Raw genomic sequence first — 26,932 nt, 5'->3', positions numbered from 1 at the left:
TAGGCAGGTGGGAGCTTGACTCTCTCTGGAAGAGAAACAAGTCCTTGGACTGCGGTTCAGAGGGGGCCCCTCTGTCCTCCACCCTCCCCTGGCCACAGTTCTCTCCACAGGATTATTTCCCCTCACAATGAGAGGTGACAGTGAACAGTGGAACTCGTCAGTGTGAATAACACACAGTCACGCTTGGTGAGACCCTCTGGTGGAGCGCGATACACACACTCGCACACAATGATGCAGACACTGAGGCTCAAGGGCCCAGCGGCAGGCACACTGTCAACCTCAGTGCACTCCCTTCGATTAAAGCCTAACAGGACAAATTGAGCAATCTGATGGCTTAAATTTGACATGTTTGCCAGTCTGACCTGTGTTTGTTGTACAGTACATTCACTGTCTGTAGTTTCATGGGGTAAAAAGAGTGAAGTTGAGCACATATGAGCTCCTGATGAATGCAATCAACATAAAAAGCTGACTGGGATTCATAACAAAGGTCAGAAGGACATTTTTCAAGTTTACAAATGCAGCTGAGCTCACATTACTGTACCATCAAGTCTGTGGCGGTCGCATGCACCTCAGTGATGTGCTATTCTCTTGAGTGTTGTCGTGTCCTTCAGTGGCTCCTTATAAGAGCAGTCCATAATACAACCAGTGGTCAGGCTTAATTTACCCACTTTCTCTGTCCACTGCCCCATCAGCGTATAGTATCACATAACTGCTAATGGGCTAATGGAGGGAGGAGGGAGGGAGCAAGAGCGAGAGGAAGACAGCGATAGTTAGGGAAATGGAGCTCAGGTTCATCCAAACATTTAATAACTTATTCAATCTGGAGCGTTCACCTCTTACTGAGCTAATTATATCATTTAACTGGCCCGGGCACGAGGGCCTGTGTGGACGCACCGCCTAACGGTGTCATCACATAATTATGACTTATGCCAGTGCAGCCTAGCAAGCTGGATGAAGTCAGCTTGCCATAAATTTTAATGATCACTTAGACAATATGAACGTTCGCAGGGCTGGACACCGCAAAAGCTGAAGCATGGAAACACACAGAGGGTGAACAGAGAGGTAAGAGAAGAGAATAGGAGTTCTACAGGAAGCAAAGGGAGTAGAGGTGTGTGTGTGTGTGCGTGTGTGTATGTGCGTGTGTGTGTGTGTGTGTGTGTCATGTTTGAGAAAGGTGAGTTTAGACAGGGCAGACACAGCCGCTTGATTGTGTGGGATCAGGTTCTGTGGTCACTGGGCTGCAAGGAGGCCAACGTCAGGCCTGTCAGATGGCTAAACACCCGAGTGTAGTCTGTTTCAATGGAAAAACAGCAGCTGACACTCAATGCTTGCGGGCCAACTGCTGACCTCATTCAATGAATAAAACGCACTGGACGGAGGGGGAGAAAGCGTGGCGAGACGAATATGGAAACTTGGTTTTGGTGCTTTATTCCTCTGAGCAGCAGAAGTTTGTAATAACTTTCAGAAGTTGAAAAAAAATAGAAAAGGCCATAATGGTGGGAAAATAGATGGGGCATAATGAAAAAGGCTGAGTGTCTTTTTTTAATAGCTGTAAAATGGCTAATTAGCCCTCTATGATTGATCATTGTGGGAGCACGCATTGGGAGCTTTGAGTCTCCTGGGCTTTAATAGTTTTCTGGTAAAATAATTTTACATTTCTGGTGTGATTAAGAAATGTTCTGTGACCCCAGTGACCTTTGAGGGTGGTATGCGGACATATTTCTAAGTTAACTTGGGCTCACAGAATGTTATGTCAATAAATAACTAAATAAAACTCATTTTAAGAAAATGTAGAGCAGCATTAAAAATGTAATCTAAACATATACTACAGGATAAGGAATATTGATTTCAAGATGCAGGCGGCCCATCCAGATATTCTGCACTTATGAAAAAGGGAGAAGGGAGAGCAGTCCAAAGAGAAGCTGAGCTCCCTTGCACTTAATATTAATGTCTGTTTTGTGGCTATCCCATTTCAGGAGGACCCAGCTTCTGCAGCAGAGCGATTGAATGACAGAGATTACCTGTTTGGAAAGCCCCACGAGACAGCTGATTGATAATGCATGACACAAAAATGTTTTTGTTTACCCACAGATATGGCTTTGAGCAGGGGTTTCAGTTTCTTGTTTTTTTCTCTAGAAACCTGATTCACCGGACTGAAGTGGATTGAGGGGAGAGTCGCAGGTCAGGAGGTCTCGGCTGAGAGTCGACTGCGGCATCTGGCTCCATAGGTACCTTCTCAACTGGGGGTCATCCACATCATATTCATCCCATTCGGCTCGTGTTGTCCTAGAGGGGATGTAACATGAAAACATAATCTCACACCACAATTTCATTCCTTCAGCAGCATTAGATTAGATTGAAAGTTCCCCTGCACACTTTCCTGGGGCTGTCAAATGAGCTGTCAGTCATGTGTCAGAGCCGGCCCCTGCTCATCTGCTCTAATACATCACACAGCCTTTTATATGGATCAGTACGAGTGTGACTCTCTACACAAACAACAGTAGCTCCTCCGCTGGGACACGGGGTGATTGATAACATTTCCCCAGCTCTTCACACTCATGCCCATTTGTATAGTTGGTTGGAGAAGGGCCCCTAGTGTCCACTGACATCTACAGTGCCCATCACCGCCTCGTGCAGAACATGACATCAGCCTCCAAAACACTGCAACTCGCTCTGATACATGCCAGGAATGGGCAGCTTTCCATTCATAAAGTGCGGTGTGACAGTCACTGACAGATCTCTTGTATACCAGAGGCTGACACTAGTATTTCCTTAACAATGAAAGCATGGACTAGCTCAGGTGCCACTTTGTATTAAACATGTCAGCTATTAAATCAAGTATTTAAGCCACATATTATCGTAGTTGATAAATGTTTATTGCTCATTATGTCAGTACACTTTTAATGCCTTGGAAATCCTCAGCTGCTGACTCCAGTCTGAGTGTCGAGATCACCGGGGGGAAATCCTGAGCCTGTTTTGTGTACAGTCATATTGGCATATTGGTCGAGCTAATGGCCACTTGGCACGTAGACAGCTATCCATCCCAATCTCAGCTTCACTAATCCAATTGAGGCAACCTGCTTGGCATGAGAGCGCCTCATCTGTCTTTACTGTTCATTAATAGGGCTCCTCCTCGAGCTCAGAGCCCATTCACATTCCTTTGGATCCGGCCGAAAGCAAACTCTATCGCTGAAGCGCTGGATCTGTGCTGGAGATTCAGCTGGGAGGGGGGTGGGGGTTGTGTGTGTACATAATCACTTCTGAGATACATAATCACTGCTGTGTGGTGTAAAGTATCAGAAAATATGAAACCTCCCTAAGGGATGAGCTACATATTTTCACAGACAGTATTAAAAAAACACTTTTCCTATTTGCCACACACTCTCCTGAACTTGTCAATAAGCATCCAGGTATGTGGTTCAGCTCAATATCATGACAACCATGCTATGTTTTTTCAACCCTGTCCTGAGTAAAGAGCCTTCTTGAGATTGTTTTTTTTCCTCTCTCTCCATGGCAGGGCTTTATGTCTAGCGGCGGAATGATAATAATGTTTCTAATCTTGTTACATTGCACACAGAATTGTCTTCCATGTTAATGATGGACCGGCCCCCTCCCTGCTCCAGTGAGATGCTTACTTTCAATTTGTGTACTGTCATCTCCCCGCCACGCAGCTGAAATTGATGCACCCTCTTTCGTTTAATTAAATCAAAAAACAGTCGGGGGTCCAGGCAGGTGGGGGGCCTGCTCCCGTATACAGCCATCACCAAGACCTGGCTGACTCCACGATGAATCAGGGTTGCTCTTGTTTGCATTTCTGTGAGTCTGTGTGCTTCCAGTGCAGCCAGGTCACTATACAAATTAAACTTATATTAGATTTAAATTACATGCAAATAAATTATGTTAATAAAGTCAAACAAACTAATTTCTTAAATGATGCTCAACCAGTCAGGAAAAACGGTTTAATTTTGGATTTCATTACAATCTAAGTTTTTTAATATGGATTTCAGTCAAAAAGCCAGTGGACTTGGTAAATAAATAAATAACAATCCCAGGAATATTTCTTAGGTAGGTTTGCCCTCGGGCAGAGCTGGAGCCAGAGTCTAAGAAACGAGAGCGTAAAATTCCCACACATTAGAAGGTGGATAATTGGATTTCCTGTGTCCTGTACGGTGGGCAGTGTGGTTCCCGCAGTTGTGACATTATCAAGGTAACATAACCTGAAGGCTGCGGTGTAACAGCACAGGCCCCGCAAGGCCTGTCCTCCAGTTCCACATCACTGCCTGCTTGGCTATTCATCCTGTGGACCCTGCAAATGAAATTATGGGAGGAAGAGCAAAGGACATTCTTTGGGAATTAATCCCATTTATGCCTAAACCCACTTCAGATTTTTATAGTGAGGCCCTCTTTAGATGTAAGGCGCATTCACAATTAGACAAGGCCTTAGGAGGATTGAAAGAAATACTGTGTGTTTTAGTTTGTTTGGTGCGTAATTTGTGGGCACAGACAGGAACTAGAAGAGTGCTGAGAAAAAATAATGACATACTGAAACTGAAATAACTGAATATTATTTTGACGTAACTGAGAAACATCTGCATCAGATGTCTTAAACTTAAACATTATTTTACTTAAGTGTCTAAATGCTCCATTCATTTCAATATACAGTTTGGACATCAACTAGCAGATATGCAAATGTGTAAATGTATTGATTAAGATAAATGAAAAACATTACATGAATCGACAGGAGCACAGAATTAATTTAAGTGTATATTGTTATATTACATAAACAAAACATTTGATTTTTTTAGCATTAGAGTTGATGTAACATTATCAGTTGAAAGCTAGTGCACACATTACAGTCAAATCTCATTCAGCACTGACACTTGCAAAGTCCTGTGTATATATAGGCCACCAGAAGTTATTAATGAGGGAGACAAATATTAAAATACCTTTTATTTAATAATTCTGTAATATGTTTTATAAGTGTAAGGTTCAATTATCATAACAATAAAAAATAAAAAAAAAATAAAAACCTATAGTAGAGTCCAAACGCCTGAGACTAATATGAAATTGGTCTCAGACTTTTGGACCCTACAGCATATCAATTATAAAATCCTAAATCTAAATACACAATACTAACCTACAATGGCATCACTATTATAGGACTTAGAATAGAAACATTGAGGTAATTTTAGGAAAGTCAAATACATTTTTAAAGTGTTCAGAGTGAGTTGTATTAACGTGTGTCGAGCAGAAAATGAACTGCGTCATCATTTGTTTGACAAGACGGGTTGTTAACTAGAGCTTGATTTGTTGGGTTTTTTTCCTACTGTTTTACATGACTCACATTTACTTTCTCTGTGGAAGCTGGGGTTCAGTCTCACAGGTAAGTGCTATTTATAATCCTTTGCAACCTACGTTATTAAAAATGTTGAGAAAATATGTCCCATAAATATAGTTTCTAGCACTTCAGCACAGAAGAGGGGCATTAAAATGTGTCCAGGAAGTCACCATGTCAGAAATACCTGAAAAAACACGTAGCTCTACACAAAACAAGACTTATCGCCTTTAAAAGTGTTTTAAAGTATTTCCATTTTACCTCTTATACAGATAATTTAATTGCATTGCATCCTGCCTTTAAGCCACAGTCAGAGGAAGCACCTGACATCAATTAGCCCCTTCTGTTAAATCTCGCGATGCATTGCGGAGAAACACTGCCCCCTAGTGACGTCATGTGAATACAACCATTCAAACTCCCAGCGTTGTTTGGTACACTGAAGCTCTTCAGTCTTAAAGATATCTGTGGTTTATTTAAGTCTGTCAGGGAACTACAGAGAGTTTGTAATGTGAAAATCTTTTAATAAATGACCTTTTATTTAGAAATGTCTGAGATTGTTTCTGGTGCTGTTTGCAGGTGCTTGTGTGTCTTTTTGTGACTTATGTCTACTGTATTTTATTTAATGTGCTGTATCTCATTGAGATTACCTGATTAAATAAAGGTTTCAATAGTAATGATCATAGGGCAATAATAAACAAATAATTAAAATAGATTGTTTCTCTTTTTAAAATAGATTTATTTTTTGGTCCACACAATGTATGTGGACCAAAACCTTCAAACATATTGTTGTCCCATTTAACATGCTATAAAAATGTTGATATATATATAGAAATAAAAAATATTACAAGACTTTGTTAAAATAGTGAATTGTACATTACTTTAATTTCTTGATTCAGATGATTATATTAGATTGGATTAGACTAAATTTCTCAGTGATGGTTCTGTGTTCATATAAAAAAGACACATATGTCACTGTGATAAACCTGGAGATACAAATCTGAGGACACACACACACTCACACACATATTAGTCCAAGGGCTGGGCTGATTACAGCTCCTTCACTGTCCTCATCAAGACCAGAGCAGACCACAGTGAGGCCCCAAACATACACACACACACACACACACACACACACACACATACAGTGCATACAATAATCTGTTCGACCCAGTGCACATACACGTACTGTACTCTACACAGAGACAAACAAACACAGACTAACACACACCGTGCAGACTCCTCAGGCAGCCACACAGCTCAGCGAGGTCCCTGCCATTATCCCGTCCTCTACCCTAAACACGCAGTTTTAATTTCAAAGCTCTGATTAGCTGATGATTGCATGACAGCCGCCGACCAGGTTCCCTTTTCGCCCGGCTCCCAGACTGCAACTCAATCATGCCCAATTAGTGGGTCCCCAAACACTCTCTCTTATTAGAGGACTCATAATCGACTCATTGTGTCCTGATTTGGCAAATAAATCACTCTGGAGGCTGCTGACTCCCCCCAACCCCCTTTCCCCTATTTCTCTCTCCCCCACTTCTCTCACTCTGTCTTTCACTGCCCACTCCCCTTCTTTTCCTTGTCCAGGGGTTCAGTGACAACGTTTTCAGGCGTGCTTTTCATTGGAGCTGACAGTTTGAGCAACGCCGGACTCCTTTTTTTTATTCCCCCTGAAGAATGAAGAATAATTTAGCAGCTAAGGCAAGGCAGGCAGCACGCGGGTGTCCTTGTCCTACAAGGTTAAGAATCCATTCCATCTGAGCAAGAAAGGAGTGAATTAAAATAAATGATGGCCAGATATTTATTGCGAGTTTGTAGATGAAGCCAAGTCACTCCAGTGGACCAGCGGGGCCTAGGCTGCCAGTGGCTCAGTGTAGCCGAGTGACCTCCCTACCTCTCGCTGCCTAACTCAGGTATAACACTCAATGTCACATTATTCTTATCCTGCATTTCATATATTTATTTTTATCTCTCTATATATTTATAAATATAAATGCATGTGTTGGGGACATAAGGGCAACACGTCGAATGAGATGGTAGGACATATTGCACATGGAATTATCTGGTTGGGGGATGCTAAAAATAATTGTAAGTTGATTGAAAGAGGGGAATTCTTGAGAAAAACCTAGCTTTGCAGACACGGACAAGGAGATGCTGAATGAGACGGTTGGGACACAAACGTCCTTCAGTCTGGAGACACAAAACTCAAGGCCAGTCTGACTTACTTTACACTGTCTGTATTACATGGTCATATTAAAGGTACCATGCACTGACTGAAATTTCTATCATGTTGAATTTTGAAAATCTTTACACCACATATTAAAAGGGCTGTTGTTTCTATTCTGAGGGCCCAAAAGTAGAGAGGGTTTTAACATTGATTTTATTTATTTTTTAATAAGGGGGCCTAGTTCCCAAATTTCCTTGTTACATGCAGTTCATCAGGACTGAGAAATCAGCGCTGCAAAGGTCCAACATGAGAGCTTTACACATTCAGTGGGTGGACCAGCTTGAGCCCGGGGGCTTGTGAAGCGCTCGGAGGCCTGTGATGTTGTACGCATGCAGAAAACCAGTGAACTGTGAAGTAGTGGACTCTGAGTCTGACCCAAAAAGTAGCTCAAACAGCCTCTCCTTTAGCAGCAGATCCTTTGAGGTAAACTCAAGATGCTGCTCAGATACACACAGTGGTTTTATTTCCTTTATCCAAATCCAACCAGAGTTTCACCTGCACTGTCTCCCCCTCCTCCACTCTACCAATGCTTATGTGTGGTTGGTGTGTGTGTGGAGTGGTCATTAGTCTCTGTTTACAGTGGAGAGAGCCTGGCCAGCTGGCATGTGACGTGTGATGTGCTGCGCTGTGGTCTACCACTGTGAGACCCCCGTGGCAGAGTCGTAGAGGCCCAGCATCCCCCTTCCCCAGGCAGGCCGCAGAGACCGCTGCGAGCCCTCGGCAGATGGAGCCTCCAGCGTTTCTCGTCTCTTCCACAAGCAAAGAAGAGGTGGAGCGAGCGCTGGAGGTGGGACTGGCCCCGGCCCCCATCACAGATGCCAGGAGAAGGCTGAGACTCTGGCGGGGCCCTGCTGTGAGGGTGCTGGGCCGGAACAGGTGCAATCTCAGCCCCTCGATCCCCTCTGTCAGCACCTCAGTGCACTCTCTTCCTGTCCTCACTCCTTCTCATTCACACACTCAAGAGGTGTTGTGGGACTATATCCAGCCCCTACCTATGCCCAGCCACAAATCCGTCCACGCATCATTTTTTCCCCCCAGACTCAACAAACCACGACCAGACACAGTGCTCCTGTTGCCTTTTGTCTTCCCTTCTGAACAACAAAAAAGTTTAAAGCACAGTGGCAGAGGAGTGTGTTTGTGACCCTCAGAGGGCAAACACTGGAGTTGTGTTGACTCAGGCATTTTCCTCCTCTCGCCATGATAAGATCCTCGGCTGACATGGTCACTACCAGGGCGCCAACACAACCACTTTCCCATCAGCCCTTGCTTTATCTCCAGCAGCTACAAGACAGAGAGGTTCTGCTGTATACCTGACTGCATGATGGAAAGAGTTTACGACAGAGGGGGGTGGGTGGTGAGGCCCAACAGGCCACCTTGACCCGTCCCTGCTCAGAGGACCCATTGCCCCCCGCCCCCCCGACATAGCGACCTGGCCAGTCCAACCGCCACTGAGTTATTATCATAATTTCCCAGAGAGGCATTGCAGGGCTTCCACGAGCAGAGAGGCATCCGTGTTTTACAGAATGTTTTGTGTTTTATTGCCTTTAAGTCACTCATAGGCCAGCGGAGAGGGCCCACAATGATAAGAAAACCAGTCATGTGAAAAATGAAGGACCTCGCGTACAGGACTGAGAGGTGAAGAAGGGAAATAATAAAATACATGACAAATGTGGAGCCTGACTGTATTTCATGTTCAAACCCCTGTCTCGCCTTCCAACCCACGGCAGCACTAAAAACATATGAGGGGAAAGAGGGAAATCATAATGAATTCAGCCAATCTCATTGTTACAAAAAGAACAGAAGCTTTTTTTTCCCCCCATCTCATGGTTTACACTTGGAAAAAAAACTCCCAGCACTCTCACTCCCCCTCCCAGGTCCTTTGACAACATGACGGCCGTAAGATGCCCAGGGGCATTCCAAGCTGCCACTGTCCCAGCCATTTCATGTCCGAGCCCACCTGGGGTAAACAAAAAAGGACTTGGAGCGATAGAATATTAACTAAAGAAGAGAGGGGAAAAATAGCACTGACAAAACTGAAAATACTTTTCAGACCGTCAAACTTTTGGTCTTAAAAATACCACTTTCATTGTCTCTTTGTGGAGCAATTCCCCCTCCCCTGCCAAAAACCCCCTGCAGGCTTTTAAAGGTGCAGTATATCTAATGAAAAATAAAACATCTGTTTAATCTAGCGATTTCAAAGGCAAATCTCCTTTTGATCAAAAAATGATATTGATCTGACTGCCTTAGTTGTGTGGCGAGGATTTCTCCTTTAAACTTGAAATATCATGGAGTCTTTGTGGCAAATCAATACCGAGGCTGCTTTTTGAGGCTCGTTTCAAAGAGCACAATTTGAATATGGTTGCATTTGCATTTATTATTCCTACTGTCAGAATTCAAATTGACCTTGCATATATTTATGTTATAAATTAATGTGTAAAACATGATCTCGTCCTGGCTTAAAAAGTGGGACAGCTTTATGTTCAGGGACAGCTTCAGACTCAGGGTTTTGGCTTGTTCCTGGCACGTGACTGATGCAGTGCTGACCGGGTCAGCAACAGGAAACCTGTGACAAGCACGCGGCCCCTGGTGGAATGAACTGGTCCTAATATTGCATGAGCTTTAGCGTGTCTGTCCTCACCCCTCACTCTGTGTCTGTGGGGCCCCGGCAACGGGCCCCAGCTATCTCCACATCTCCCCATTTTCTTTAATTACAGCGCAGCATATTGCTTTTGGGCCATATGGAAGGCAGATATTGAGACCAGATAAGATGTATAAACTTCTGTCAACACTGCAGCATATTAGCTAGAGCTGGAAGCATATTATCTCTATTCTATCCTTCCAATTAGCGCCCAATATCAAAATACATTAAGACAAGCCTGTCGACAAGGAGCAGGAAAAAACATTACATTAATGGGGCCTACGTCTGTTTTTTATTAAAACTCTATTACTTCCTTGCATTTGTTTTCTTTGCCACAAAATGAAAAGCCATTTCCACCAAAGGACCCAATAAAAACACAGATAAATTATCCATTTAAACTCAATGGCCTGAAAACTCCCTGAGCTCAGCTGGTCCATACTTGCCTTTAAATTTAACGGTGGGTCTTTAGTAACAAACTGCTGCTTTAAAAATAAACTGTAAATAAATAATAAAATGTCGATTCACACAAGACAACATTTGGTGCACTTTGGTGTTGTATGTGTCCCATCAAATCAGAGGATTTTAAACACTGTGTCAATACTGGAACATTTTGAACGAAATATCGGATTTCAGAAGCATGCATTGGAGCAATGTGCATTTTGACAGCAGTAATGGCTCTATTATTTTAATAGAAAAATGTCAAGAAAAAATAAAGTACACCCTAAACAAATGTCAGTCCTGTATCCTCCGATCTGATATCCACAAGCATCAACATGGCCTCAGACTGACTTCACCTCCCAGTGACACCATGTTCATCTCTGTGGTTTTACCGCTATAACCGCAGAGCTCTTGAAGAACACAACTGTCTTCTTCACTAGATATAATGTATATATTGCAGTTGTTTTGACATGATTGAATTCGCTGCACTCAGACAGTGAGAGGTCACTCTGAGTCTTGCTGCAGCATCAGAATGTACTGATGTACACAACAAGAGACATGGAGAGAATAAAGGAGGAGAGTGGCAGGATGAGGCAGTAGAGAGAGGTCACTTTGAGAAGCTGGATGCAAGCACATGCCAAACAGTGTCTCTGGATCTCCCTCTCTCTCTCTCGCTTTATAATCTCTTCTCTGATCCACCAATGCTGGGTCCAATCATTTGAGGACAGCCACAACCCGTGATCATTGGACCCTAATCTGAGTCCTCGGCCCATCCGCAGTCCACCTCAAACAGCACCGGCCGGCTGCCAGCGGAGGAGTGGCAGGCTTAGCCTTCTCCAGAGAGACAGCTAGAGGTTGTCTCTACATGGATGGGCACTTCGCAGCTCGGCGGGGGCGGGAGGAAGGGGCAACATAGCAGCTGCTCAGGGCATATGGGCAGAATTCATTAAGTTTGGCAAAATAAGCCAATTGTGGAGGCGGTAAAAAGTGCGTGTTTGTATGTCTGATGGAGAAAAACAGAGATCACTCACTGCATTTGAGCACTGGGCTCAAATATTCTATCACCTACACATACTGTATTCTGAGCACAAATATCCCTTGTGATGGCTTCATCCTGAGGTATTACACTTGATGAAGTTGATACAAGGCCTACCAAATGATAAAATGTGGATCTATTTGTGATGGGCAGTGATTGAGCTGTCCTTGAGGACTTTGCGTTGCATCACTCAAATGTCATGAGACTGTTCTCTGCCTCAGAAATAAACCTAATCACAATCTGTAAATGTTACAACTGTTTCCCTAATAGACCTGTCCTGACTTTGGAGGCCTGCATTTATATTCACACACATGAACCAAAGACAAAACTGAATGCTGATACACAGGACCAGCAAATGTTGAAGACACGGTATACAACATATTTCATAAATCAGCAAATGTCAATTTCAACTCAGAACTGAAAACAAGACCTGTGCTTTCCAGTCTAGATTCAGTGTCATCACATGAAGCATTTCTGTTTTTTTACTTTAAAAATCACACGACAGCTTCTTCCAGACTTACATCCATTCCTCTTTATCCAGTAAAAAAGGTATAATGTATGCTAATCCCCCAGGTGTCAATAGGAACTCTGTTGAATGCATTTGAGATAATAGTGAAGAAGGGGTTGCTCCTATCGAAGAGCTGGAAGATAAAGTCAATGGCACAGTCAATAACAATAAGGTTGTAGGCTTTAATGAGGAATGTTAATTTGAACACAATCAACAGGATTTCAGCTTAGCTGATTATCAACCTTGGACTTGTATGAGGGTGTTGATAATGCTGAAAGTACAGCGAGGGCATTTTTATCTGTGACAGCTATTTTCAGAGGGGCTTTTAAATCAGTTTGCCTTCTGGCTGTTTAAGTTAAAAACTAACAAATGAAAAGGGTGAAATTCCAAATCCTAAACAAAGACAGGATGAGACAACACAGCACTGTTCACTGCACAGTGAAATTTATTTAGAAAACGCTGTATATATACACATTACAAAACATACATTCTGGATAACAAACAGTAATTAAAGTTAATATAACCAAAGTCACTGGCCCTTCTGTGTAATGGACATTCACCCAGTTCCCACTGGAGCCATCTAAAGTCTCTGTCCAAACCTCCTACTCATGTTACAAGCTATGCAGCCTGCTCCTCACTCTCTCCTTGATCCCATTCCATCAGCAGCTCTGAGGACACCTCTGTAAACAGATGATCCCAGTCCCAGCTCACATCTTCCTGCGGAGCAAAGGAAAGACAGAAGACAGGGAGAAAAGAAGAATTAAAGAGGCACAGTGAAACAAACCAAGAAAGAGAGTGTGGGGAATGAAGGGCGCAAAGAGAGGAGAACAGGGAAGGAGAGCAGAGGGTGTTAATGTACACATCATAAATCTTGATTACCTGGGAGACAGAGTGGCAACCTCCCCTGGTGCTCCAGAAACAGCTGGACAGGCATTTGCTGGGAGCTCACAAGCTATATTTACTAAAAACCCACTCACCTCTTTCACCTCCTGCTCTGGTGCTAAAACCTTGGTGAGAAGCTTCAAGTCAATCTCTCCATCCTGAAGAAAGAGCGTAGGGAAATGGACTTAGATTACACAAGCAGAGGTGATATTGGTTGCAAAAGTAAATGGGCTACCTTGACGAGAAGAGACATAAGAATATCACAGAGATATAAAAATAAATGCCCTAGACTTACAAGGGTCTGGAACGCAGAGTAATACTTCAGATCATTGTCCAGATCTCTGTAGGTCATTACCCGGTTTACCTGAATGCTAACAGGGTGACATAAAGCCAGAGCAATTGAGAAAACATAGGCTTCTGATACACTTAGATATCTGTACTTCAATCAGACAGAAGAAGAAATATTGCTTTCACAACACATGCAAACCTACTGAGAAGTGGCTTTGGAAAAGTTTGAAGTTTGTGCAGAACGAGGTTTCAAGACTTCAAGCAAAGACCACAGAGAGCAGGAGATGGTTGCCAAGTGGTAAACGCTTCAAATTGAAACCCAGCTGCTTATCTGTGGGTTGGAATTAAGTGGGGGGGCTCTCAAAGTGGCCGGGGCCTAGCAGTGCATGCCAGTCCTACTTACTGCACATTACACGCTACATTGCCCCCACAATGAGTTCAATGTGGATATTATCTCGCACAGAGAGCAAGCCCCAGCCTAATAACCTCCACCGCTGTCATAGCCTTGCTACATATTCGACACATGTCGGCGTGTCTCTCACTGCCCTGTAAATCAAAGGGCCCGGTTAGTAAGGACCCTGGTAAAAGAGTTGCATAAATCACACCCAACTGTTATTTCTCCATTTCAGGCCGATAAAGGTAGACACTCTGCGAACGCTTGAACGAGGACAGGTAATCATCAAAGTCACCAGAGCAAGCTACTGATCCTGTGTCCTGTGCGCGGACAGAGGTTAACCGTCAGCTCTCTTGTGTGATACGGATGAACTGAGAGTTTTCAAAGCTTTCAATACCTTGGTGGAGCGGCAACTTGCATGGTGAGATCCTCTTCCTGTACCTCATCGAGGTCTGGAATCACTGGAATATCTAAAAAAACAAAAACAAGAAACAGACCACAAAATTGATTAGAATTAAAAAAATGTAATTTCATTCTATTTTAAAAAGTGTCAAAATTTTAGAAAACCAGATTGGTAGACAAACGACAGAAAAATACATTATTAAAAAAAATACAGTAAATCCCCTGTGTATGGCTGCTAGAAGTGTGTGTTTGTGTGGCGATGTGTCTGTGTGGCACTTCCTCCTCTCCCTCTCTCGCGCTACATCCTCGTAAGAGCTGCCCTGTCACAATAGCCATGCGGCCATGAATATTCAGGAGTCGAGGCGGCAGCTCTTCCTGCTGTGAGAGGGGCGCTGGCCAGGGGCTCCCCAGAAAGCACCCCCTGCTACCTTAGCATTTGGGCCCTGTCAGCGCCGCCCACCCCCAGGACCCGCAATGGCCGGTAGGCCGACCTCCATGTCCACTCTGCCACTCTGACTGGGGCGGCATCCAGCCATGTGCAAGAGTATTTGCTTGCGGGCCCATCTGTGTGGGGTCGGAAGTCACAGTGCGGCCTGGCAGGGGCTGCAGTGCCAGGAGCCGCCAGCCCGCTGCTCAAACAGTGGGAACCCACTTTAATTGGCAAAACGCAACAGGAGAGAGGATGGCTCCACTCCCAAGAAGGACAGGGCAAACTTTCACAGCATTTTTCAGATGGACATTTTTTGGAGGCAGGAAATAAAAGAGGGATAAAAAGAGATAGAAAGATTGGATGGAAATAAGATAAATAGTTAATAATGAATGAGAGAATGAAATGTGTTCAAAGACTTGGCTGAAATTTTATAACAAGAACCTTACTGTCTTTTGACATTTATTATCAAAAGGTTACTTTATAGCTTTAGAGGAATGCATGGCATACATATCAATGAGGGGGAAATATTTATTCAAGTAAAAAGTTTGATAAATGTTCCATCATGTCAGCATTAATGACACCTGATAAAAACAACTGGATTCCCTGCTGGACTTATAGAAAATGATATAGGTTTGGGTGTAATATGGCTTTCCTGAACAATGTTTTCTTGAGGGGCAGTCGTCTGCACATCCTTATTAGCTCTACAGCTGAGTGTTGACAGTGAGAGAGACAGAGTGAGAGTAACAGACAGATAGTGGGAGAAAAAACGCGAGCTGGACTGCATGAAGAGGGTTGTCAGTAATCTCTAACCACAGTACTGCACCCTGAGGGGAAAGTCAATAGAGGAGCTAAATAGAGGTGAGGAGATGGAAGTCTGCATCTGATGTGAGGAAATATCTTGGCATCTATGTCACCATTCCTTCAAAATAACTCCTGAAAGTATCCTGGAGTTGAGGAACATCGATCACTGGTGGAACGCTACATTTTAGTACTCCATAAAAGTTATAGAGATGAAAAGAAATCGCTTTGATTCTGAACATATTTCTCAGCTGGATTGAAGAATTCTGACGACAACTTGGTCAAAAACCTAACCCATCAACTTTCTGCAGATAACAAAGCCTCTCTCTCTGTTGATAACTTATTTCTTTCTCTTTTTTAATTAAACCAAATTAAAAATGCCACGCTCGTTTAGCCACTGACAAGATTCATCTGTGTTTCTGATATCCAAATAAATGCGGGCGTGGGTATTTCATATTCATGAGGCCCCGGTGACACTTTGTCCTCTCATTTACAAAGCACAGCGTTCAGCAGAATCCGTCCCCCCTGGACCCCCAATCAAATTTAATGGTCTTAGTGCAATGACATCAAAAAGCCTTGCTGTCCGGCTCTTTGCAAATAGTTTCCCTGGGTTGTCTATCTGCTCGCACACACCTTTACCCCATTTCAACCACTAATACACCATTAACACACTCTGTGAGAGTTCAATGTGAAGCACAGAGGCGTATGTTGTCTATATGCAAAGTCTATTATTAAGTGAAAAAAAGGAACAACATTTTTAAATGAGCTCTGAATTCAACCTATTACTGGAGGTCAAGCAGGGTATCAAAGCAGCTGCAAACAAGCCAGTGTTTTCTTCTGACACAAAGGGCAACTCCATCAGGAGGAGCTGTCTCTCCCTAGCGCAGCACCCATTACCTACACAGACTTCCTTCACTCGGCTGGACATGTATCAAGGTGGCTTTTGTCTGGCAGTGAGCAGGCCACGCGTATCCTTATTACACGGTCGCGTCCGGCTTCCCTGCTGAAGCATGTAAATATCAAAAGGGGATAATTTGCTGTGGATGTAGACACACTCCCGGCAGGCACATGCCAGTCAGCGACTTTGGAGAACAGGGCGTCTCTCCCTGCATCACCTGGGCTCCTATAATCTACGCAGGGGTCCAGTCAGATGATTACCCAGGCACAGAATCCATTTAAATGGCTTATGGGACAATATTCAACACATTGCTGGCTAAGAGTAAAGACAGTGAGACATGAAACAGATGAGTGTGCTTGCGATACTAGTGCTATTTTAGGTCACCAGCAAGAGGCTGTGGGGGCAGGTGATGGGGAGATGGGAGCAGGGGACTGGGCTAGCCTTCTCGCTCTCTCTCTTTCTCTGCTTGTAGCCAGTGGACATAAGGGATAAGGGTAGGGGACATAATCAAGATCGCAGGGGCTATCTCACTACCCCTTAGCACTGTAATTTCCAATGCCCCTGCCTCCGGCTCTGTATTAAGAGGTCTCCCTCCGCAGAGTAATAATCTTTCCGGCGGCATTAACTGCAAGAGAACCAAACCCCTGGACTCTTCATTCAACTGGCCATTTTAGCCAGTTCACAACAGAAAGTGACAGGCAATGTGTGTGTGTGTGTGTGTCTGTGTGTGTGTGTGTGTGTGTGTGTGTCTGTGTGTGAACATGTATGTAATAGGTACACACAGTATTATAAGTATTATAATTAAAAATTAAGTACTTTAAAACCTGTAATTCATGTTGATTTGTTATTACACTCTTATTTAATTTGAAAGCTTTATAGTACATTTCACTTTTTAAATTTTCCAATTTAACAATTCAATTCAATTCAACAGCAAACACCAGCCAGAAAGTCTTTGAAATGCAAATTAAAATATAACAATTTAGGGAGGTTTGGCAACATTTACATTAGGGTTGAGTGGTCGTTAAATATTACCATCTCTCCATAAAATAATACTGTGAGAAAATCTTAATGATTCTTCAGTTTTCATGTGCAGATTAATTATAAAAAGTTTATCATTGACACTTGAAAGCAATTTGATGAAAATAATTTTTTTCATCACATGTATAGCTTTGTTTTGAATTGTATAAATTGATATTATCATACCTCATACATATATTACAATATTTTGACTTTACAAAAATATTATGATATTTCTAGGAATACAGAGAGTTAAAATAAGTAGGCTATATCAAAAAGAGCAAAGATCAAAAATGGCAGTTGTTCATAAATGGCATACACAATTCTACCCGAGGCATTGATGCATTTAAGTCCTTCACTATTGTCAACCGAGCAGTGCACGCTAACCTATCTTTACTAAGGCAATTTCACCCTATTCCGCCTGCTGCTTTGCACTGCAAAATAGAACAATTATCCTTCACAGGGCTGTGCTGAAATTTCCAACCTCAGCCCTGACATTGTTTGTGGTGTGCAGAGTTGGGCCCTCAGGTGACTTAGTCGAAGCAGAAATGTTCCCACCAGATCTGTATTCAACAGCTCCTGCTTCGCTCTGTGTGCATGTGTGTGTGTGTGATTGGGGCTAACAGTGTCACTCTAAGGGGGTTAGGGGGGCACTTAAATCCGACTACAATATTCTCCACCAACTATGGATCTAATTTTATCAAATGAACATATTCACTTTTATAAAGTGTGTGCGGGTCATGTGTGACACACACTTGGTGGTCAAAGGCAGATGCTGGATCCAAGGAGAAATATATGGTGGGAGAATCAGTGAAAAGTGATGATCTGACTGTATGCTTATCTGCTCTACTTCTAGAGGATGAATGTGTAACAAAAGCACTGGAGGGTTCCTCTTTGCCCATGAGGAGAGAAAGAGTGGGGGATAGCAAGGGTGCTCTTACCTCCCTCATCATCTGATCGCTGGGGAGTTTGTGGTCGCAGGCGGCGGCTGTAGAAACAGGAAGTGTGAGAGTATGAATTATTTAATGCTTTCAAAATGCAGCCCGTCGGTGAGGTCATCACTGGAAGTGAGTGACTTGGCTGTTGGGCTACTTTGCTTTGATGATGGGCCTGTTTTTTGTCTTCTCCCTCTTTCATGATAAGTAGGAAACTTCTTTGAGTAGCAATAGCCTCTGTGAAAAGGCACTGATTGAGCTATGAGACGCTGTTGAGCTGTCTGGGTGATCAGCCTGAGCAGCCTCGAACAAGATCACCTCTAGGAATATGTTAAAAAAGGAAACCCAGCTGGAGCAGAATAAGTATTACTAAGACAAGACAGTCATGACAGAAGCACAACATCAGGGATATTTCTGGAGGGTAACTTTCATTTCACACAGAGCCTCTGTCTAACTGTAACCATTCAGGCACCGATCTCCGACTGCGATGATGAGTATAACACAGTCGACTGCTTCCTGTGCCTCTCCTCACTAGTGATGTCTATTCTAGTCACAGAATGACGTGAGGGAGGTAGAGGGGAAAAAACTAGAATAACAGGAAAACACGGCTCCTAACTGCAATAAAAGTGATGACAACTCAGTCACGCTGTTTCTTTTAATCATGTTAAGTGATTGTTCTTGGAAGGCATGGATTAGTTGTAACCAAGGACAATCTTAAAGAACAGCACCATGTCCACTTTATTGAAAACTTATTTTTATTCATACACAAAAATGTAGCTGTCATTGAACTGAACAGAATCAACAACTGCAAGAGTACAATGAAATATGGATGAGAAGGCTAAGTCAACTTACTCTTCCAGATCCTCTGCTGCAGGTCGTCTTGAAGATCTGTTTACCAGCAGAAAGAACAGCTGTTAGACAAATCATACAACACACTTGATACTCTACTAAATAACATTTTTTCTTCCTTCCAAATAACAGTAACGTCAAAACTTCCTGATAGATACGTCTTTTTCATCCGCATCTAATGACAGTGATTCTGCTATATCAGACACTGCGGGGTCTACAACAGCCGTGTTTTCTCCTCTCCTCTCTGTTTTCTCGGCCTTACCTCCTGCTGGATCAGGCGACTATTTTCTGACTTCTCTCCATTTACACCGCTCAGCTTAAACACTGCACGCGAGACCGTCAAGCACTGTGTTTTGACTCCTCTACCTCAACACTGTATTTTTAGCACACACACTATCTGTTTTAAGAAAGGTTAACAATGACACATGACATCAAAGAAATACAAATATCACCAAATTATTGGTGCCATTTAGTGATTTCTATACAGGAAAAGTAAGTTTTAGTATGTTTTTATTAGTAGTCTAAACATGTGTATAACAGCTTTTTTCATGCAGCAAAATGCTTTTGTTAGTTCTCTTGGTTAAGTAGTGCCCCCTACTGGTTTCAAAAGGAACACAAATCAGTACTGAAACTGTCTTTTAGTTGGGGTTATTTTTCACAGTGCCAAAAAATCTAAAGTGCAGACCTGCATTGTTAATTCATATTACATAAATGCATTTATTTATTTTTAACATATTTTTATTTAAAACACATCTATTAAAAGAGGTGCTTTTTTAAACAACACATCAGTCTCAATATTGGGAGTTTAATCATTGCACAACTTGTTGTTGTGTACAGGGGCTCCGAACACAATGAATCAGTGTAAAGATCTCTGGCTGTGTAAACTGTGTTGACGTGGATGGAAAATCAATTAAGCCTTGAATGTCAAAGGTAACACCTGCAGTCAAATTCTTACTTTTGTTTCATCATCACAGCAGGCAACATGCATGGATCTTTTTCACGTCAAATAAGTTCAAGCTTCCAATCGTATATAAACCCAGATGTCAAGTCTTAGCACCAATGTGTAGAGAAGACCATCTTACATTCATCTAACACAAATTGATATTCAAGTCATGTGTATTTTAAAAGCTGGAACCTAATTCAATAATCATTTATTTAATCCAAAACACAAGGAGAGAATGACAAAAACAAAATTAGCTACATGCTTTGTGAGCACTAGCCAATAGCCTTTGTACTAGAGTCCAACCAGGCAAGGCAGAGAGGAGCTGAGCGAGCCTACCTGCCTGCCCTTGGACTGTGTCCTGTCTGGGGGGCGGGGGTGGCGACACTTAAGACACATTACAGGCCCCTTGATTAAGACTCATGTAAGGCAAAGCGATAGACATGGTAAAACTGTCTGGAAAAAGTTGTTAGGGATAAAATATATTGTGACAACCTGGTTTCAAAGGTTCATCAATAAACTGACAGATCATTTAGTGTCAATTAGAAGTGATAGATCGACAAATCCCGGGATTTCTGCGCTGGGATTAGTGGGAGGAGGGCGGCGGTGATTGAGCATGAGGGGTGACATTGAAGGGAAAAGTCCTTGCCAGTTCCAGGGGGGACCATTACTTACTTTGTTTCAGAGAGGATCAATGCACGTGCAAACCCCTTTTACACCTCCTGTATTTCAATCGCTTTGAGACTGGGAATCAAGCCGGGTTACGCAAAAGCAGAGAAGCGACACGCTGACCTTCTGCGAGAAAGGAAAGATCTATTGAGTTTGCTGTTTTCCTTGCTTTGCACTAACGGTGCAGTAAACTAAGCAAATAAGCACAATTGACTCAGCCTGTTCACTTCAATGCATCTCTTGTGCTCTCACCTCCAGTGAGCCTGAAGAGAAGAGGTGCAGTGCTAGGTGGAAGAGAGGACAGGAGAGGCAGTTCCACATCATAATAAAAACTTTCATATTGAGTCACTCATGGACAGTATTTAGATTTGAGGTGTTAGTTGTAGATGAAATCATTTGGCAAACACCCTCCATCTGTTCCAAATATTTCATGAATTCTCCATGTTGTGCTCCCCATGTAAAAAGCAGACTGCAGTGGTAAGGGGTGATTAAGTGGCTTGAACCCATGTGATGAAGTGCCTAGCTGACTAACAGTGCCCTCCTGTGGCTGATGCATTAACCATGTCAATTACCGCCTTGCTCACAGATGAAGACGAATGGAGAGTTGCCTGCTCAGACAGGCTCCCTCTAACCTTGTTGATTCACAGCCTGAGTGCCAAATATGCACTGATAAATAAGCTCATTCAACAGCATGAGAGTTCATTAATAACACATAAACCAAGACTACAGCTCGCAGTCCCCGCCTCCAGTGTGGCCAGGGGAGATGGAGGAAAAGGTGAAGATACGTACTTGGCAGAACCGGACCCAGAGCTTTCTTCTGCCCAGCCTCCCTGCCTCCGGGCTGGTTTAGGAGGGGGGCCCTGGAGGAAGAGAGCAGTGTAAAAGCTATTAAAAAGTTTACTCTCACACAGAAGAAAAATTTGATTTATTTGTAAGTATATGAACTGTTTTTAGGCTTCAGTCTTACAAAATAAAAAAAACAGAGAAATATCATGCTTGTGTAAGATATTGTTTTAATTTGTATCCAAGTTAGTCATGTGCATTAGATTAATATTATTCATTAAACACAATGTTGAGTAGTATATCTACTAGAAAATAATAAAAGAGAAACTTTTAAACATCAGTGGTGCCAGAAGGGGGCCCTCTTGTCTACAACAACAGAAAATCAAGACCACAACAAGAACAGCAGACTTCAAAGCTTAGCATTAAAGTAAAAGGCAGGAAAGGTAAGTTTAAATGTTCTCCTCAAAGTGTGGAGACCATTTAATCCAAAGTTATCTTCTATTCTTGCGCTCAATGGATTCTATTATAGTCATTTCCAGCTCTGTTTTTATTCTGGGACTCCACTAGAGTAGCTTTGCTTGATTCACAAATTTTCCTATTTATCTTGTACTTGCCCTTTGTGCAGCCCTCAGTTCAGCCACTGTTTCTAACAAGCCATTTACCTCCTGTCTCTTTAAGACCATCTCCCAATGAGCCCCACTCTTTTTCTAATTGGTCAGCTTTCTAGTTTTCCACTTTACTGTTTCATATTATAATCTCAAACATGTAAGGACAACATATGGACATATTTGGATCTCGCTCATCAGCAGATCAGTTAGAAATAACACAAGGAGGAAGAGTACGGACAGACGTTTTGTCAGACGTTACGTTAAGTTGCTGTGCACTCACAACATGCCAGCATGAGTCAAGTCCTGGGTCGGCGCGACTACACTCAAAACAATGGAAAAAGGCGATAATGTTAGGGGAGCGGTGAACTCGTGTGCTGTACGTGGAGGAGATGATCGGGCTGATAGTAGAAAAACGAGCGTTGAGCGTAGTCTGCTTTTTGTTCACAGGGATTACTTCTACATACATTTACCTCAATATTTGACTCTTTGGCTGTGTTTAATATGAAGATCAATCATTGTAACATGATATATACAAAACTGAAAATAGGGAAAAAGCATAATAGGTGCCCTTTAAGCTACAAACTGCCGCAAAGCTCACATACAATAAACAATAAGTCTGGTATGTGCAGCACAGTCGTCTACATGCAGGCCATTGTTTTGTTTATTATAGTTTTCAATACGTCCATTTCCAGGACCAGAACATATGGAGCAGAGTGTGGGAACTGCCAGGGCCTGTAAGTCTGACCCCTAAAATAGATTAACAGGGAAAAAATGACCCTCTCATTCTTTGATTCTGAAAATAGTAAACCAAGTATGCATCTTGATCCTGAGACTGGGACCCTGAGAACAGCACTTGAATGAATGAATTCCTCAGAGCACACAAGGGTGGGCACTAGACAAATGAATTAGAGAGAAAAAAGGCACAACATTTCTCATTACTAAATTGAGTCTGCAGAGGACAAAGTGCTCGTGAAGAATTTCTTTCATTTATGATGAAAGAGGAAATAATCTTTCATGGCTGGTTCCTTCACCAGAGTCATTTATAAATCTGAATGTCACCATTAAGCAGGGCAGGAGGAGGGGGGAGCCCGCACTGCTCCGCTGTATATTACTATTAATCGGAAGAGCTGAGGCTGAACAAGCTCCCTCAATTTTGTGTAATTAGTGACTGTCTCTTTACCGAGAATAAGAGGGATTAGAATAAGGATGACTGTGGATTTTCAGCAACATTACAAAAATCCCTTTCAGTCATATGAAATCACTTTGATGTCTTAAGTTTGGTATTTCATACAATGAACAATCTTCATGAGAGACAAGATAATAATTTCAAGTGTCTCTGAGTATAATAAATTCATCCTCAGACAGTTATTTCACTCAACAAAAATGGAGAGCACCATAAGTGTCCTGAGAAACAAAACAAATCCGTGCCTCCAATTTTTCATGACCAAATATGAACCTCACAGTTGTAGTAAAATAGTTATGGCTGTTAAGGCAATTAGCTTAGCCCTCGTGGTTTCTAATTCAAGATTCTCTGATGGTCTCTAGGGCAAGGAACTTGTGGTGTCCAAACCCTATGAGCCCATAAAAGCAATTGAGTCTTTGTTTAAAGGATGTCAGGAATGTGACCAATCAGTTGGGTATTTTAGGAAGAAGAGGCCAGGGTTGATAAACGAAGACTGCAAATAAACCCACCCAGTCGCACGACACGCTGGAAAAATGTATTGCATGTGCACAGCAGGTCAGAGAGGGCGCGAGAATACTGGTTCATACATTAGGGAAGTTGGCCTAATTTGGGAAGATTACCCTAAAGCAAGGGCATTGCTGGAATTTTTTTGCTTTGGGAATGCTGGCTGGTTTACAGTTTGCCTATCCAGGCGACGTGACTGATTCCATAAATGCCAAAGATAGCAAAGCAAAGTTATTTGTCATCTTTCAACTGTCACTACTGATTTGGCCTCCCTCATATATTGTTGCCCTATATTTAGCATCACTAAACCCAACATGTTTTCAAGGGGTAGGCATCACTGAGAAAACTTGGAAACAGCATTTCTGCCATGGCTTTATGTGATTCATGTTGCATTAGTCAGTGTGAGGAGAGGATTTATAAAAAATGATGGTAGAGAAATAGCCTGGTGATGTAATGTGCTTGTTTATCAATTAGATAATTTACAAGAGTACAATAACAGTGTTCTGTGACTTTTAAGGTTTTAAAGTGTTCTAGAGCTTGTATGAATTGACACATCAAAACACTACACAAGCACATAAGAGCCAACACCAAACAAGACAATAAATGAAGAGCAGCTACTCTGGAAGTTTTGACTGTCTTTACTTTACAATCTGCTGAAATGGGAACATATTTGCATACATATGCACTCCATCATAACTTTATACCATGTGTGTTGAGCTGGTGTCACCACCTGTGCTGTAAGATGAAATGGGGCAAATGTTAACAGGGCTGGATATAAGATCCAACCAGCGTAACTACAGGATGAGTCTCACTTTAACATGCCACTGTTAATGAATCTGTGACCACTGTAAATGGTATAAAGTTGTCTGGAGTTTTAGCAACGGACGCCATGCAAAGTCACCACATTTTTCATGCTACCTACCTCATCATCATCCTTTGATTCATGTATGAGACAAAATCAAAATGCATACTGATGAAACTCATTGTGAGGTGAAACTGTAACATGCAACTAGTTGCAATAATCACACAATCAGCTACAGTACCTCTCCCATTGAAGCAGAGGTGGAGGACTTCCTAACATAACGAGCTTCCTCAAACGACGACTGGTCCGCAGTGAGTCGAGCCCTTCTTCCAGATTTTGCACCCTGGAAAAATGTGCAAATGTTCAAAATGGGAAACGGATTGCTTTGATTTAAGACATTTAAGCCAGTACTGACACTCACAACAGCTACAATATACAGAGTGGTTTAGTTTTTCTTGAACTGCAATGCATTCACCAGTGTGTAGAGCTTAGTATGCTCACTTTGTGCGCATTTCCATTTCAGTGAACATGTGGCCATAACATATATTTTTTCTAGAGATTTCTAGAGAATCTCTGTAAACTCAAACATCCATACCAAACAAGATCTAGAGCGGTCAAGTGTCTCAAATCTGGTTACCTAAATTTACTTTTCACAGACAGAGAAATTGAGGTAACTAACTGGCTCACTGTGCTTAGTGATGCTGATGTGGGATTAATAAATAATATTATATAACTTTATAATAATAATAATAATATAATAATAACAACTTTATTTATATGGCACCCTTCATGCATAGATACAGCCCTTAAGTGCTTTAAAAACAAGATCAAATGAAAATAAACAATAAACAAACAAAAAAGTTTGACCACAAAAATAAACAATAACATATAATATAAATACATAATATAGCAACACACATGATATAGACCAAAGGCATAAACAAAAAAGGCAGGAGGACATGCTGTGTCCTCTGCCTTCATTAATACGCTGCACTGCATTGGAGATGGAGGTCATTTATGTAGGTGAACTAAAAGGTTGAGAATTAACCCTACAAATGAGCACAGCTGATTTTCTCTACAGTTGTTGGTGCAGCATTGTCTTACATTGAGAAATGTTAAAATATCATGATACAATGTTGTTAAATTAAACAACAGCATTAGAATACTGCTTTAATGTCAACTAAGAGCAGTTGAGTGAGAGTTTTTTAGGTTAGGTTTTTTTTAAGTGGTGGTTTTGTTTTAAATTGAGATATTTTAGCAATAAAAAATCCTAATCGCTGCAGAAAGTATTTACAGTCCTGTCAGGGCAGGAGATTAATTATAATATAGTCTTTTGCGGAGAAAGAATATGTGTGATTCCTATACTTTTTTTATAACAAACATTGATCGGTGTGTTGAGTGGTTTCAACTAGCACGGCTAACCGCTTAGTTACTTAAAGCTATAAAACATTACTGAAAGACAAACCGTGCTGCTACCGTCGCTGAAAAGCTGAAACAGACGGTGTCTCTTTGATCATATCAGGCATCACTCAGTTAAATCCCAATCTCATTCACTGACTGATTTATGTTTGCTAATGTTTACATTAGCTTCATAGCTATATAACAGCTAGCTAGCAATAGCTTTGCTGCATCATTACAGCGTCGTCTCGGCTCCACAAATAATGTTAGCTGTGCTCACTTATTTCCTTACTGCATTCATTCACTGCACTATTCAAACGAGACACTCACGCTTTTCACCGATCCAGCATTTCCGAGCTGAAAGTTATCGTCCATTGCTCTCCTCGTTGCTACCGCTACGTCCAGCGTCTTCCTGGATATCAACAGGCGTCACGTAGCAACGATCTCCATGGTAACGCCAATCAGGAGGAAAGTGCGTGTTACAGTAAATGCTGTGAATGAATTTAATAAACTAATAAAATACAAAATATATGTATGTATTATAAAGTTACAATAACTTTGTACATGATTTCACCGAGTATGATTATTATTCATTATCATCATTAATGCATACACATTTCATTGCTCAGCAGCACCCTAAATGGTCCGTTTCCTGGTCCTTTTTTTTTTATAACATCATAGTATAATCATTAACCAAACATTAGTGAAGGATAACCATCTGTATGTTTGTTACCATCGTACGAATTAAGTTCCTGTCTTAATCATTGAAATATGCGGTTGCAGTAAGAGGTGGGGCCAATTATGACTGTGTTTGGTCAGTACGAGGACCAGCGATGAGGACAACATCAAATATAGCCTATGGGATAGTAGAATGATGTCATCTAAACAATCAGAGATATCGTTGACCTTTCACCAAACAAACATCATCTCCCCCACATCTTTAATACAGATTCCTCGCACTTAATGAAGG

The 26,932-nt window shown here is 42.0% G+C and overlaps 1 protein-coding gene across 2 annotated transcripts; it reads right to left on the bottom strand.

The window, feature by feature from the left end:
- Positions 1–12,662: 12,662 nt before the first annotated feature.
- On the bottom strand, positions 12,663–26,341 carry LOC128375452 (intraflagellar transport protein 43 homolog A). Of its 2 annotated transcripts, XM_053335804.1 has the most exons (9): positions 26,293–26,341; positions 24,806–24,907; positions 21,474–21,544; positions 19,079–19,114; positions 18,233–18,279; positions 14,144–14,216; positions 13,360–13,435; positions 13,160–13,222; positions 12,663–12,899 (listed from the first exon to the last, which is right to left on the bottom strand). In XM_053335804.1, exons 1-9 carry the CDS (start codon positions 26,335–26,337, stop codon positions 12,801–12,803), a joined length of 612 nt encoding a protein of 203 aa, XP_053191779.1. In that variant the 5' UTR covers positions 26,338–26,341; the 3' UTR covers positions 12,663–12,800. The 2 variants fall into 2 exon arrangements, with proteins under 2 accessions (XP_053191779.1, XP_053191778.1); XM_053335803.1 differs by having other exon boundaries at positions 12,849–13,222.
- Positions 26,342–26,932: the final 591 nt, after the last annotated feature.

The sequence above is a fragment of the Scomber japonicus genome, chromosome 16 (assembly GCF_027409825.1).
Source record: "Scomber japonicus isolate fScoJap1 chromosome 16, fScoJap1.pri, whole genome shotgun sequence".
Classification (NCBI taxonomy): domain Eukaryota; kingdom Metazoa; phylum Chordata; class Actinopteri; order Scombriformes; family Scombridae; genus Scomber; species Scomber japonicus.
The sequence above is the reverse complement of the archived record's forward strand: the minus strand, read 5'-3'. Positions and strand labels throughout refer to the sequence as shown.